This window comes from Peromyscus maniculatus, chromosome 14 (assembly GCF_049852395.1).
Source record: "Peromyscus maniculatus bairdii isolate BWxNUB_F1_BW_parent chromosome 14, HU_Pman_BW_mat_3.1, whole genome shotgun sequence".
Lineage (NCBI taxonomy): Eukaryota > Metazoa > Chordata > Mammalia > Rodentia > Cricetidae > Peromyscus > Peromyscus maniculatus.
The window spans coordinates 33,859,968-33,875,276 of record NC_134865.1 but is presented as its reverse complement, the minus strand read 5'-3'; the positions used below and the strand labels follow the sequence as shown (position 1 = coordinate 33,875,276).

The 15,309-nt window shown below is 37.8% G+C and overlaps 1 protein-coding gene across 3 annotated transcripts in view; it reads left to right on the top strand.

Moving 5' to 3' along the window:
• Crppa (CDP-L-ribitol pyrophosphorylase A) overlaps nucleotides 1–15,309 on the top strand; it is a 298,812-nt gene that overhangs the window by 164,357 nt on the left and 119,146 nt on the right. For all 3 annotated transcript variants that reach the window (XM_016002468.3, XM_006983945.4, XM_076550761.1), the window contains 2 exons: nucleotides 1,664–1,756; nucleotides 2,202–2,294. In XM_016002468.3, the coding sequence (XP_015857954.1) occupies nucleotides 1,664–1,756; nucleotides 2,202–2,294 (186 nt within the window). The remainder of the gene's footprint in view (nucleotides 1–1,663; nucleotides 1,757–2,201; nucleotides 2,295–15,309) is intronic.

Here is a 15,309-nt window from a genome sequence, read left to right as displayed (position 1 = left end):
TCTAGCTGGCTGATACACATGGAAGACCTGCACCTTTCTGAAGGGAAGGGAAAGGAAGTGGATGAGGGTGGTGGTGGTGGGAGGAGGGACTGGGAAGACAGGAGGGAGGAAGGGGGAACTGTGATGGGTCTGGGAAAAAATCATTTCAAAGGAAAAAATCCTGATATTAGGAAAGACTAACATTAAGCAAAGGATGCCTACAAACCACCCATCCTTCAGTCACATGGGAGACATATCTTTATGACTCGGGAATGTTTGGGGAAAGTGCTTCCAGGAGACTGACATCTCTAGTCTTAATTTCTAAAAAGTAAGTGAGTCTACAGGAGCAAGGCATAGCTTTTATTGCAAGTGGTCGGCCATAGCAACATCATGGAAGAGTCCGGAGCAAGTCAGACGCTTAAAGCCTTTGAAATTATTTGGATATTTTAGAGGCGTGAAATATCATCTCCTTGTAACATCCAGAAGACTGGATTTCTTGGTGAAGCTTGATACACAGAAGGAGTTGATCTCTCTTAATGTGTTCATTGTATATGCTGCCAGGGAAGGCTTGCTTTTGTTTTTGTTTGTTTTGTTTTTTAAATCAGTGTTCTCTTTGAGCTTTGAGCTCAGTACAAATTTTAAATGGAAATAAAATCTTAGGAGTTATCAGTGAACTAATTTCTATATCAGAACTAGTTCTTGAAGCCTCCCCCTCCATCATCCAGGAGTTTATAACAGTACATGGACTTAAGCTGTTGACCAGGGCATCTGGGCTACAGTTCCATGTGTCAGGAACAGCCTTATAGTTTAGAAGTAGATTGTAAAGTGTGATAAACACCATGCAGGCATGAATCATGAGATGTGAGTTTTGGGGACATTATTACAGCTAGATTTTATAAGAGAAGCCTTTATAATAATTCTTAAATTCATGTTTATAATTAAAGAAAAACTTGAAGCAAGATAATGCCAAGACATAAGACATACTTTATTGGGAGCATTTTTATGATTGATGTGTTGTCCCTTCTAATCTAGTCTAAGGTTGTTTACTACTTTTTGTTTGTTTGTTTGCTGGGACAGAGTCTCACTATGAAGGCAGCGCTGGCCTGGAGCTCACAGAGATCCACCAGTCTCTGTGGTCTGAGTACTGGGATCAAAGGTGTGAGACACGGCACCCAGATGAGCTACGTCTTAGACATTTTTTGTCGGTCTTTGTTTCTGGTTATTATTGCCCAAGTTCAGCTCTTATTTCTCTTTAACAGACATCATTGTTATAATTCTTACTGCTTTCCCTGCTTTTAGTTATCCCCGGTGGAGTGAAATCTACGGTGTGAACTATGGCATTTAAGAAGCTTCTGTGATCCCGCAGCACTGACCATCTGCCTTTCTCTTTTATCCCCAAATGTTTACTGTAGTACATTCCTCATAAAACACAAACCAGGCTCCTTGCCTGTTCCTTAGTGTTTTCTTGGTCCCCAGCATTTTTTCCCTATTTGAAATAGTTTTCTACATTTTTATTTTTTAAAATACTATACATTATTCATGGATTGATTGAAATCTCTTTCTTGTGGTGGTGGTCTGATATACAGTTTATAGCAGATCTGCTGCTTTGTCATAAGGTCACTGACATCCATGTAGGTCTGTCTGTTCAGACTGTAAATGTCTTCTGACGTGTTTTTTCTCCTAGTGTGCTACCATCACATCCACAGCTCTGGACCACTCAGGTGGAGACATTCAGAACTTCCTCACAGACCAGTGCTGTAGCTTCATCTGGGTGACTGTAAGTACTAAACATGAATGGTTGGAGCATTTGAGACCCGAGCAAGCAACGTTAGAGAGAATGGATCTTTCTTGACTCATACATGTGCAACAGACAATTTTAGTAGATTAGTTGTGCTATTCACTACATGCTTAAAAATTGTATTTCTTACTATTTCAAATAGGAAAACATTATTTTCTGAACTCAATTCCTAGAAGGAGATGCAAGTATTGCTTCTATAGACAGAAATTTAATTTTTCCATGTTTAAAGCAGATATTATGATGTAAATTCAACCCAGAAAATAGCTCATACCTTAATATGCATAAATTATGTGTATCTTTTAAAGTAGTTTAATGGTTAATTCTGATAAATATTTTGATTATGATGTAAAGTTCATCTCCTCATGAGTCAACTTCCATTCTGTACGATCTTTCTTTCACTATCTCTTATATTGCTGTCTTCCAGGTTCTGTCCTCTGATTTTCAAGAGACCCGGAAGTTTTTGACTGCACTTGAGGAGAGCAGCCTTCCTCTCTTGTATCCAGTAGTTGTTGTTTTGGTAAGTGAGGAAAGCAATTTGTCTCCAGTTGAACCTGTGCTTTTTTCTTGTTTGTATCTGGAAAAATTGGACTCAGTTGGGAGTGTACACCATCATGCAGAAGAACTCCAAGGTTCTTAGGTAACTTCTGCTGACTCTTGTCTTTGGAGCTATGACCATGTGGTTCAGTGACACTGGAAGACTAGTTGGTTCCTTTATCCTCACCAACATAACAAAAACATGGCCAAGGTGACTGGTTAATTAATGTCAAGGCTTGATTTAGGGTGGTCTCTCAACATAACAAAAGCATGGCCAAGGTGACTGGTTAATGTCTAAGCTTGATTTAGGGTGGTCTCTCAACATGACAAAAACATGGCCAAGGTGACTGGTTAATGTCTAAGCTTGATTTAGGGTGGTCTCTCAACACAACAGAAGCAACAGGAGAGAAAATCCAAAGGCTGAAAGTACGTGAGGAAGAAACAGTGTAGAAGGAAATCCTTCTTGGCTTCTCTTTGCCATGGAAAAAATGAGTAGAATGAGCAAGTGAGGGAAGAGACTATTTAGAAGAATGGCCTGGACATTTTTGGAGATACACATCACACACACACACACACACACACACACACACACACACACACACACACATACACACACACACACCACATGTGTATATACATATGTGTGTGTTTGTTTATATATTTGTTTTGTTACAGACACACACACACACACACACACACACACACACACACTCACACTCACATTTGTAAATGACTGAAAGAGTATGTTGACTGAAGAATTCACTTGGTTAGCCTGCCACAGTCTGTATCAAGGAAGATAACAGAGAGCAAATCCATTGAGGCGAAAGGTCAGAATCTATGTTGGTCTAACTGGCTGAGGAACAGAGCCTGAAGTCTGCAGCATTTTTTTTATCATATGAGAAGGACTTCTAAACATTCTCAAAAATTGTGACTATCTGTTCCTGAAGCTCAAGTCTGTTCTATACTACGGTAGCTTAATTTTTGTTATAGGTAAGATAATTAATACAAAATAAAAATAATACTTTGTATTAAACATAACTCTAATGTGAGCAATGAAAGTAGAAACAAGTTGGGTAGAGTAGGATTAGGATGAGTTCATTCACTGGCCAAGTGTATTTTGTTATGTCCCTAAGGATAGGTTCTAGGGGTGCAGCTAATATGGAAACCCATCACAAGTGAGTGATTTCCAGAGCAACACAGACTGTCATTGAGCATTTTATGAATCAACTCAATGGTGGAAGGCACCAGGCTTTGAGGGATGAAGGGCACATTTGAAGTCCTGGGTTGAGCCCTCTGTTCCTCTTTCCAGATTTATTTGTGTAGAGGTCTTCATTTGACGTTCACAGGTGAGATGTCAAAGGGGCCGCACAGTCTAGTCAGAGGAGACGACCAGTGCCCTAGTTCCTGTCTCAGGATGCTTAACTTTGAGATTCATTTTCCTGAGTATAAAATTCAAGATAGTAATACCCACTTTGTACAGATCAGCATGAATGAACGTGGAAAGTAGCTTTCAGCCCAGCATTGGAGCCTTGGCAAGCCGGGAATGGCGGCAGTGGCCTGGTACTTTCTGGCTTCTCCTCTTTCCAGTCTGGATGGGATGATTCAAATTTCACTTCCATTACTCTAATCTGGTTTCCAAGCTTTGGCCAAGTTATCCATGTTTCCCCTGGGTACTTCCACTGGAGTGCTTCCCTTTCTAAATTCAGTATCTTAGCTCTATCACATTATTTCTAAGCTAACAGTTACTAAAGTTGTAACAGTCACATTAGGCCAAAGGCACCCAAGGTCATTTCCCAATGAATGACAATTTAGCTGATTATTCTCCAAGTTAGTAGAAGTATGGAAATACTATGATAATAATATTCAGTAAAATAGGTTTAAGTCTAGATAGTGTTAGGGTCCTGGAGAAATCCCACAAAAGACCATGTATGCAATCAGCAAGAGCATTTATTATTTCGAGAAAGATTCCAGTATGCTGGGGCCAACCATCATATACAAAGGCAAAATCATGATGACCCTGAGAGAAGCTCACAGGCTCCTTTTAAGCACAGCCAAGAGGAGTCCTAGGGCAGTTAGGTCATTTCAGATATGATTGGCTTAAGCAAGTAGCAAACATGTTAGTACATTCTAACTGGCCAGGGCTAGTCAGAGGCTGGTTAAAGCTATAGCTTTTTCCATTTAGGGGCAGACCTGTACAAGTGCCAGGCTTTGTCCTTATTTGGTTATCACCTTGAGCTGCTGACTGTGGCTCTGGCCTGGTGCTGCACCTACCAGGCCCCTCATCCTTGCTCTCAGGGGTGTTGGAGATTGATTGTCCTTTGTTCGTGGCTCTTCTTCAGAAACTGCCTGCTCGGTCTCAGGAAACAGAAATTGAGGACTGATCTCGGAGAGCAGACTGAGCAGCCTATTATGGCATCTGCTTGGTCCTCTCAGATAGGTTATACATTAAACATTAAAGGAAATATATATAACACAGTCCAGGAGAGGCCAGCTCCCCAAAACTGCTCCAGGGTTGTGCATCGAAGACCTCAGAGTAGCTGGACTGTAGGAAACTTTTTTATCTGAGGGTATTTAGGAATAAGTGTCTATCTATCTGACAGGTAAATACGGAAGCACACATGCTCTGATGGTAACTTTCTCTTTTACTTCATCTTAAAAAATCTCTTTTTCTGAAAATCTGTCTCCACACAGCTACATTTCTTTACATACACACAGCCTCATCTCTCCTGCACAGCCTTGTATTTCTATACACAGTTACATCTCTTTTTTACATCGCTCCAAAATTTCTTCTCTCTACCCTGCTACATTCCTTTACATGCTAATATTTAATACATACATATATATTTGTGTGTATTATATATAGCATGTAATATTGGAGTTTATAGTATAAACATGAATTTTGCTTGCATTTATATTTGTTATTTACACATATATTTATAACATTTTTTTAACTGTATTAGAGGTCTCAGAGGTCATTCTGTCCATTTTACTTCTTCTAAATTAACTTCACTGAAAAATCAATACAATGTATGCTTTTGTTTTGATTTTTAATGGGGCTATAGTTAAATGACTGCAAACTCTAAGACATCTAGTTTTTTTTTTTACACAGTATTTTTTATTCATCATAAATATGTTCTAAAATTATAAATGATAAAGAAATGTGTATTTTTAACTGGGCGGTGGTGGCGCACGCCTTTAATCCCAGCACTCGGGAGGCAGAGCCAGGCGGATCTCTGTGAGTTCGAGGCCAGCCTGGGCCAACAAATGAGTTCCAGGAAAGGCGCAAAGCTACACAGAGAAACTCTTGTCTTGAAAAACCAAAAAAAAAAAAAAAAAAAAAAAAAAAAAATGTGTATTTTTACTTTGAACTAGTGTGATTCAATAGATATAAAATGTAACTTTTTATTGATACAAGATTTCATGTAACCCAGGCTGTGCCCCCAGGAATGACCTTGAACTCCTCACTTCCAAGTGCTGTGATTACATGGCTGTTCCAGCCTTTCTGTCCAGACTGTAACTGCTGTTTAGTCTTAAATGGGTTGTATAAGGACTACCAAATTCCAGTTTGACTCTCCCTGAGAAGAGTCATCTAAAAACCCAGTGAAATTGTGATCATTTCATTCTCGTTCAGATATTTGTGAAGTTCTTACCTGGCTCCTGTCAATTTAGAAGGTTGTAGTCGGCCCTGTCTTCATTTTCCATGCTTTTGAGTCAAGTAAAGGAAAAGGAGACTGGAGGTCAACTAAGCTTAGTAGATCAATTTTTGAAATTTAGTTTAATTGATTAAATAATTGTGTGTGTGCGTTTGTGTTGTGTGTGTATGTATGTGTGTGTATATGTGTGTGTGAATGTGCATGTGTGAGTGTGTGTGTATGGTGTGTATGAGTGTGTATGTGAATGTGTGGTGTGTATGAGGGTGTGTGTGTGTGAGTATGTGTATGTGTGTGTGAATGTATGTGTGTGTATGTGTGTGAGTGTGCATGTACATGTGCATGTAGGTCAGAAGATAACTAGTGGAAGCTGATTATCTCCTCTACCACATGGGTTCTTGGAGGGACTTGAACTCCTGTGCACATGCCAGGTGCCTTTATCTACAGAGCCATCTCCATGGCCCTGGGTTGTTTGAGAAAGTATTAAATGTTGGTATGGGGATTTTCTCATAGTGTCAAGTAGATACAAAAAGTCCTTTGAAATTCCTTGGTTTCTATCATCAAAAGGGACAATCAGCTTTTGAGTCAATTGATTCAGGAACTTACACACTGAAAGGAACACAGGATGTGCTCCTGAGTCTTGGCATAGTGGACTGGATTTATTTTAGATTTTGTACAAGTCTCTACTATGTAACTACTTAATGAAAACTCAGAGGCGTTAGGACATCTTTAATGCTGGGAACTTTTATTGTTTAGGCTAAACTGGTGTGGGGAAGTAGTTTCTACTCTAAGATCCAGTTGAAGGAGGGCACAAAATTTCCACATAAAGACAAGGGAAAAAATGAAGTGCTTTGGAAAGAACTAAGATACTTGTTAAAATAATGTTTTTCTTTTTAAAGAGCTCGTTTTTTTTTTCATACTCTTTTTATGTAACCCTGTGGATATTGTGTAATAGTATATTATGACAAGCTTCATTTCCAGTGGTCATTTTATAAAACACTTCGGGTAAGTTTAGTTCTCTAAAATTCTTTTATTTGCCCTCCATGTTCAAAATACTGTTGTGGACCATCTATTTGGTCATCTTTCTTAATTTCCCTTTATTTGTTTTTATATTGGCTTACTTTGACAAATTCTTGTGTTGATAACATTTAATATTATTTAAGGAATAAGCTTTTTTTTTATATTTAATTCCTTGAGAACTTCATATTTATTTTGAATATATTCACCCTCTCAACTCCTCCTGTGACTCAGCCTCCCACCCCTTCCCACCCAACTTTGAGATTATTTTTTTCCTCTTTCCCCACTGAGTCCAGTCTGTCTGTTGCCAGAGCTGCTGTGTGGTCACCCTCTATGTGTCACATCGTTCAAGCGTCTGACTCCCCCTCCTGCAGTCACTATCCAATGCCGATGGCTTTTCAGCCAGTGGTAGATCAGGTGTCCCTCCACACCCTTCTATGCTGGAAGCTAGCATTACTTTGATCAACCTAAAATCTTGGTTTTGGTAGATTTAACTACATATTTCTACCATGAGCCAGAGATGGTTGGTAATACTGGCTGTTTGATTAAAACAGATGTTTGTATTAAAAGTGGAAAAAAGTTTGCTGGGTAGAATTATTCACAGTGTTGTGTTTTAATGAATTTGTGTGTATTCTTGGTGACATTTGTTGTTCCATACAATCTTTTAGTTTTGGCCTTTGGAAACACATTGTCAGATAATAAGCATGTCTCTCATTGGGAGACAATTCCCTATTTGGATGAAAAACACTCTATTATAGATAAATACATATAAAAGGATTCACAATTTAGATAGTTTATGTTATTCAGTAAGAAAAGTCTAACATACAGGTTAAAATCATTGCTTTCTTTCTCAAAAAATTATGTAAGAATATGATTGAATTCTCTTTGAGGTGTGACTTCTGTGTGTGTAGGGGTGGGTGGGTGTGTATGCATTCTATCTAACACTGTGTTTGATGTTCTCCTATGACTACATCATGTGTTTTCTCTTCTGCTCTCACCCTCTCTTTCTCCCCACCCTTCCCCACTCCTTTCTCTTCCCTTTGTCACCTAGGCAGCTGTGTTTCTGCTCTCATGTCCTAAACACCTCTATGATTCTATGCGGCTGTACAAAATCTAGGATCCAAAGAGGAGAGAAAATGTGATAATTGCCTTTTTGAGAACGATTTCATCATTTAGGAGAACATTTTTGAGAAAGTTTTTGCCTATGCCTATATTTTGAAGCATTCCCACAGCTTTTTCTTCTAACAACTTTGGTATTTCAGATCTCACATTAAGATCTTTGATGGATTTGGAGCTGGGTTTTCTTCAGGGTGAGAGATAGGGATCTAGGTTCATTCTTGTATGTATGCATATCCATTTTTTAGAACCATTATTCAAAAATTTTTCTGATGGTTGTTTTTATATTTTGCTAAATATTAGGTGTCTCTGGCTGGGTGGGTTTGCTCCTGGGTTCTCCATTCTGCTTCATTGATCTGTGCTCCTGTTTCTTCAAGTGCTGTGCCACTTTTGTTACTATGACAATAATATATCTTGAAGCCAGGGTCGGTAATATCTTCAGCCTTGTTCTTTCTGCTTAGGATTGCTTTATCTATTCAACCTTTTATGTTTCCTTAGGAATCTTAGGACTTTTTTCTAGTTTTGTAAAGAATGCCACTGTCATTGGAATTTTATAGAATGTTTACACTATAGTAACCATATTTACAGTCTTAATTCTGCCAATCCATGACCATGAGAGATCTTTCTAAATCTTGTAGTATCTTCTTCAGTTTTTTTTTCTCCCATGTTTTAAATTTTTCGTTATAGAGGTCTTCCACTTCCTTAGTTAGGTTTATTCCTAGATATTATTTTGGAGCTGCTAAGATTCGAATTGCTTTCCTGATTTCTTTCTGAGCATGTTTATTATTGGCATACAAGAAGGCTACACCATTTCCTATGCTTTTGTGGAATCCTGCTTCTTTGTTGCAGTGCTCATCAATTCTAAAAGTTACCTGTTGGAATCTGTCTGCTCTCCTTGTATAAGATCATGGCATCCTACTCCTTTCTCATTTGTATTCCTCTTATTTCTTCTTAGGCTTGAGTCTTTGCCTATAACCATGAGCATTCTTTGAATAAGAATAGAGAAAGTCAAGAGTCTTGTCTGGTTCTGAATTCTATAGTGGAAAATGCACTGAGTTTCTCCCATTGGGTGTACTGTTGACTGTAAATTTGTTATATATAGCTTTGCAGCATTTTATCATGTTGAGGTACATTCCATCTATTCCTTATTTCTTAAGAGATTTAAAAAAAAAAAGGATGTTGGACTTTGTCAAAACCATGCGTTCTGTAATTTCTATCCTTAAGTTTGTTTATGTGATGTATTATATGTATTTATTTTTATGTTTTTAACTGTCCTTACGTCCCCGGGTTGAATGAATCTGAGAGTGGTAAATGGTCTTTCTGATGCGTTCTTCACTTGGATTTGCATGTATTTTATGGAGAATTTTGCACCTGTGTCCATCAAGGAGTTGGCGGACAGTTTGGTTTTGTTGCTGCGACAGTCTGGTTTTGAAATCTGTAACCCTGACTTCATGAAGTCTGTAGCTCTGTTGCTTCCCTTTCCAGTATGTGAAGTGGTTAGAGGAGCATCGAGCTCGTTCTGTACACATCTGGTAGAGTTCAGCAGGGAACATGTGGGTCTGGACGTTTATGTTTTTTGAGGAATTTTTTTGAAGTTTCTGTTCCATTGCTTGTTATAGATCTATTTAAATTGTTTATACCCTCTTGGTTTAATTTTGGTAAGCTACATGGTATAGACATTCATCCAGTTCTTTCAGATTTTCCAGTTGAATCGCATTTTAGTTTTTGAGTGTGTCCTAATGACTTTCTGAATTTCATTGGTATCTGTTGTCATGCTTCCTCTTTCATCTCTAATTTTATTAGTTTGGGTCTTCTCTTTCTGCTGGATAGTTTGGGTAAGGGTTTGTCCAACATTTCAAAGATACAAGTTCATTAATTATTGTGTTTTTTTATTTCCACTTTGTTGATTTTTGTCATAATCTTTATTATTTCTTTCATGTGCTGACTTAGGGTTTGGCTTGTTATCTTTTCTAAATAGCCATTTCCTCAGATAGTCTCATACCCTAAGCCTAGCTCTTATTTATTTATTTATTTATTTATTTATTTATTTATTTATTTATTTATTTATTTATTTATTTTTAACACTGGTACTTTTTGCCCACTAAGGACTGCTCTGATTGTATGCAGTAGGTTTTGATATGTAGTATTTTCATTGTCATCGGCTTTTTGGCATTTGAAATTTTCCTTCTCGATTTCTTTGATGACCTATCATCACTCAATACTATGTTGTTTAGTCTCCATGAGTTTACAAATATTCTGTGATTTCTCTTGCTGTTGGTTTCTAATTTTACTTCATTGTGATCAGGTAGAGAATACATGAGATTGTTTTGAGTTTACTATGTTTGTTAAGACTTGCCTTGTTTCCTATTACACAATCTATTTTAGAGAAAGTTTCATGAGCTATTGAGAAGATTGCATATTCTGCAGTATTTGCATAGAATGTTAACTAAGTTAATTAATGATAACTTAGGTACATTTGATTTCTATGTCACCTAATGAAGATGCTTTTATAGTTGTTTCTTGTTGGAATAACCTATCTGTTCATGAGAGTGGGATATTGAAATACTCACCATTATTGTGCTGGGGTTTATTTGTGTCTTTACATCTAGAAGTGTTTGTTTCATGAAAATATGTATGTCGGTGTTTGGTACTTATATATTTAGAATTGTTTTACCTTCTTGATTATTCCCCTAATCTTCTGAGATAACCTTTGTTATCTTTTCTAATATTTTCATTTTGTCAGATATTGAAATAGTGACACCTGCTCACTCTTCACATCTGTTTGTATTGGAATGCCATTTGCATCCTTTATCCTAAGGCAGTGTTTGTCTTTGATAATCAGGTATATTCTTCTAGGCAACAACTAAGGAGATCCTGTTTTTTAAAACCAATCTGCTTGTTTGTGCCTTTCTACTAGAAAATTGAGACCGTTAGCATTCAAGTTATCATTAGAAGTTGTGTTTCTCTCACGTGTTGATTTTGTCAGGTTCAAATATTTTCCATTTCTGATTTGCATATCTAACTATTCTGGTGTAGCTTATTCTTTCCCATAGTATTATACATGTGTTTATCTTTCTCTTATGTGCATGGCAGTTCTTCTAGAATCTTCTGTGGCACTGGCTTAATAGTGCTGCATTCTTACAGTTTTGTGTTTATCATGGAAAGGCTTTTTCTCTGGCAATTATGATCAATGGTTTTGTGATATATAGCAGTCCTGGTTAGCAATTATAGTCTTTACAGCTTGGAATTCTATACTAACTCAAGCTTTTAGAGTTTCTGTTGAGAAATATGCTGTAATTTTGATGAGTTTGATTTTATATGTGACTGTGTATCCATCTTGCAAATTTCAGTCGTTTTTCTTAGTTACCCATGTTTAGGGTTTTGACTAGATTACAGTATGGAGAGGTATTTCTCTGGTCTTATCCATGTTTCTTAAATATGAATGGTCGGTCATCCCTCTTCTTAGATTTGGAAACTTTCTGCTATGATTTCTTTTGACTAATGTTGAAACCATTACCCTGAAGTTTGTCTTCTTCTATTCCCACGATTTAGAAATCTTGTACTTTAAAGATGTTCCATATGTCTGTTCTTCCTTAAACCATTCTATCGTTTTTTTTTTTTAAACTCTATGAGCTTTTTTTAAGATTTTAATTTCATTTTTTTTTTTTTTAGTATTTCAATGTCTTTATTGGGTACATTTACATATCTTTTATTGTCTTCTTTATTCCATTAGATGTATTTTTGTATTTTCCTCTTTAATTTATTTATATCCTCTTTGATTTATTAAATTATTTTACTTTCAGTTATGTGTGTGTGTGTGTGTGTGTGTGTGTGTGAATATGTGTATGTAAGTGCCTTCAGCGGTAAAAGGCTTTGGATCCCCAGGAATATGGAGTTGCAGGTGATTGTGAGCCACCGGATGTGTGTGCTTGGCCCACACTCTTGTCTACTGAGAGAGCAGTTTGTGTTTTCACCACTGACCTGTCTCTCTCTAGCCCTCGTCCTTTTCCATTTGATCAAATATTCTTATAGACAGTTTTTAAGTCCTTGTTTTGTGTTTCATCTTGTTTCTTTCTTATTGCGATCTATTACTCTGGAATTGATATTTTTAAAGGGTGACCCAGTGCTTCTAATTTTCCTGTGTCTAGTATTATTGCATTAGGAGTTGTGTGTCCAGAGTTACTTCATTGGTTAGGTTTTTATCAGCTACAGTCTTTCAGTTGAAATATCTGCAATGTTCAAACAGGGCTAGGCTGTAGTAGGGTCAAGGTGTTGTACCTCTGCAGTTTACTGGGGATTTTAGGTGCCAGGCATAATCTCTAACACTACCCCAAGGGTCACCTCTTTCCTAAAGACGCAGCCACAGCTAGAGATTCCCCCTTCATTAAGAAAGTATTGTAACACTCCTTACAAACAGTCAGTACCTGTTGAAGAATGACGGAAAAGGGTAGTGTATACTAAGATGTTACTCACTAAGGTTAGAGATAGCAGGGAATTAAACTAAGCATAGGGCGTACTTCTATGTCAACTGAGACAAATATCAGAGAGGAAAAGTGGAAGGAAGGGGATATTGCTGTATTGTTAGGAAACAGCTTAAATATCACTGAAGCTATAGAAGGTTACAGTTGAGACGTAAAATGAGGAGGAAGGGTAAAGTGACTAATAAGAATGAGGTGGAAATCATGGGAGTTGTGAATCAAACAATTATGAGAAACACATGCTATGATAGGTGCCCAAACAGGTGTTTATGAAAGAAGGAGAACCAGTAAAATACAAGTTAAATAGATGAAGAAGATTACAGCGTCAGTCAAATACCCCTTTCTGTTTGGGTTGGGATTTGAATTTTTCCTGCTCCCATCATACTTCATATGGCAGAGTCAGGTCACTGGGATAGTGCTTTGTGATAAACCAGATTTGGCGTGTACGATGTCCCCGTGAGTTCAAGGGAATTACCTTTGGGGCTGAATGTTTGGTTACTATCCAGTAGCTGTCAGTCCTGCCAGGATTTTCCCAGAAGTCAGCAGGAAATGTGGATTTGGGGGAATTTCTTCCCATTATTGTTCTGCTTGTGCTGGAGGACCACTCTTCCCCGTGCGTGGGTTTCTGTAGAAGGTACTGAAGTGACCACACAGGCCTGCCCGGTTGTTTGCTTGTCCGGCTGGAGATGCTGCCCCATGCAGGCCCTGGCTTCTGTTTCTCTTCCGTCCTGTGCTCCTGACAGTGGCGGATTGGATCAGGCACAGAAGTAATTACGTGGTCCTGCACAGCCACTGCTTCTCAATTCCTATGTTGTCATTTCCCCAGGCCGTTTTCTATGATTTCTTCTTAGAGTGTTCTCTCCACGGTTCCTGGAAAGAAGCTTCAGGCTCATGGGTTACACCTCAGTCTCCATTTTCAAAGCCTGGGCTCCTGCTGCATCTCTGCCCATGGCCCCTGATGTATCGACTTCCTATTGCATCTTCTCCTTCAGCACTGATGCTGGGGAATGGGGGGAACAATGCCCTGGCAGGGGTGGTTTGTGGCTCCTCCTTCCTGCTTTGTTAGAGCTCAGTTGGTATGTGCCCTTTACTTTGGGCTATTGTCTCATTTGTAAACAAAAGTCATTGTTTATTATACTGGCTGTTTCCTTCCTTCAAATGTGATATCCAATACTGTTTAGTGTAGCCTATAAACTATTAAAGTTTTTTCTGAGTTCATCTTTGTACCGTCTTAGACTATATGATGTAAATCTTCCACAGCTTACAGTAGGTAATTACACATTCTGAGAAGCCAGTCTTATGATGAAAATACATTTGACATCTGTAACCTACACAGCACTGGAGCTTAGCAGATCCTATTGTGGAGCGTGCAGGTTGTTTTCCCTCTGGAAGGTGGGGCTGGCTGGGCACTGGCACTCCCTGCATTCTGCAGCATCAGAGAGTGTCCTAGCACTAGTCAAGATCAAAACCCAGTGTTTGCTTTCTACCAAATACAGATTGCTGTCACACCGTTGTGGAAAAGGAATAGTCTACGTGGATAGTCTAAGTTGGGGACTATGTATATTTGACCCTTTTTCCAGATTGTTTCTTGTTAGAGGATTATCTGAAAGTTCTTTTCACAGTGTCCTTTATAAAAGCTATGAACATGGGGCATACCCAGTTCTCTGTTTTTCTTTTCTTATTTCCTTTAGGTTTACTACTTCTATAATAATGGACATATATTTAAAAAGATAGCATTTGAAAGTATCAAAGGTAAATTCATAAAAAGTAAAATTGATGTTAAAATCACGCAGGAAATCATTGGCTTCTATTTGAATGAAACAAGAATCAACAGGGCTAAGATTGTGAACTGAGGTAGCCTCCTATACTTAGGGACTTGTGGTCACAGAGCTATTGACTTTTCCTGGGTAGTGAGGAAGAGAGACTTTTGGAGGCAGTACTACCAATACTGTATTCTAACCAAGATTATATAAAAATGATCTTGTAAAAGCCATCATAATTCACATATTATCTCCAAAAAGCTCAGTAGGAATTCTAACTTACTTGGCCGTATTTCCACAAAATATCCTTTAAATAGTAGTTAGCATATGATTTAAAGCTTAATTTTTCAGTATGCAGGGACGAGTCACCTAAGTGGCATGAGAACTCCGCTTTCACTGACAGTGTCCACAGTTTTATTGGTGATATAAGAGATGGGAAACTGTGAATTTACTCTAGCAAAAATTATAAAGTATCAAGTGGAATTTTAGTGTTGTAAAAACATAATTAAACCTTCAAAGGTATTAAAATAGTATATTTTTGTTAGGAAGTAGTTTATAGATATAACAGATGAGAATATGTGGTCTTTAATATAGTTCAAAACATTTAATATTTGAACATGTCAGCAAATAATAAAATAATTTTTAAAAGTTCAGAAAACCATCAGCCATTGACACTTGATACTTTACATGTGAGGAAACTGTCATAGAGATGTAAATTGTTTCCAGAAGGTTCCACGGCCCCCAGTGGCCGCACAGGAGCAAAATCAATCCAGTGTGCTGTACATTATATACACTTGTTACTTTGATGCTTTCATGAATGTGTTAAAGAATGGAAAAAGATTAAAAATACACATAGATATATCCAAAGTTCCTGCCTAATAAAGAACAAATGTCAATTGGAAAATAAGGCAGGGCCTTCTTTTTAAGTCTAGTAGCTTCTTATTTTAGCTTTGCAGTCATGAAGATTTTACTGAATT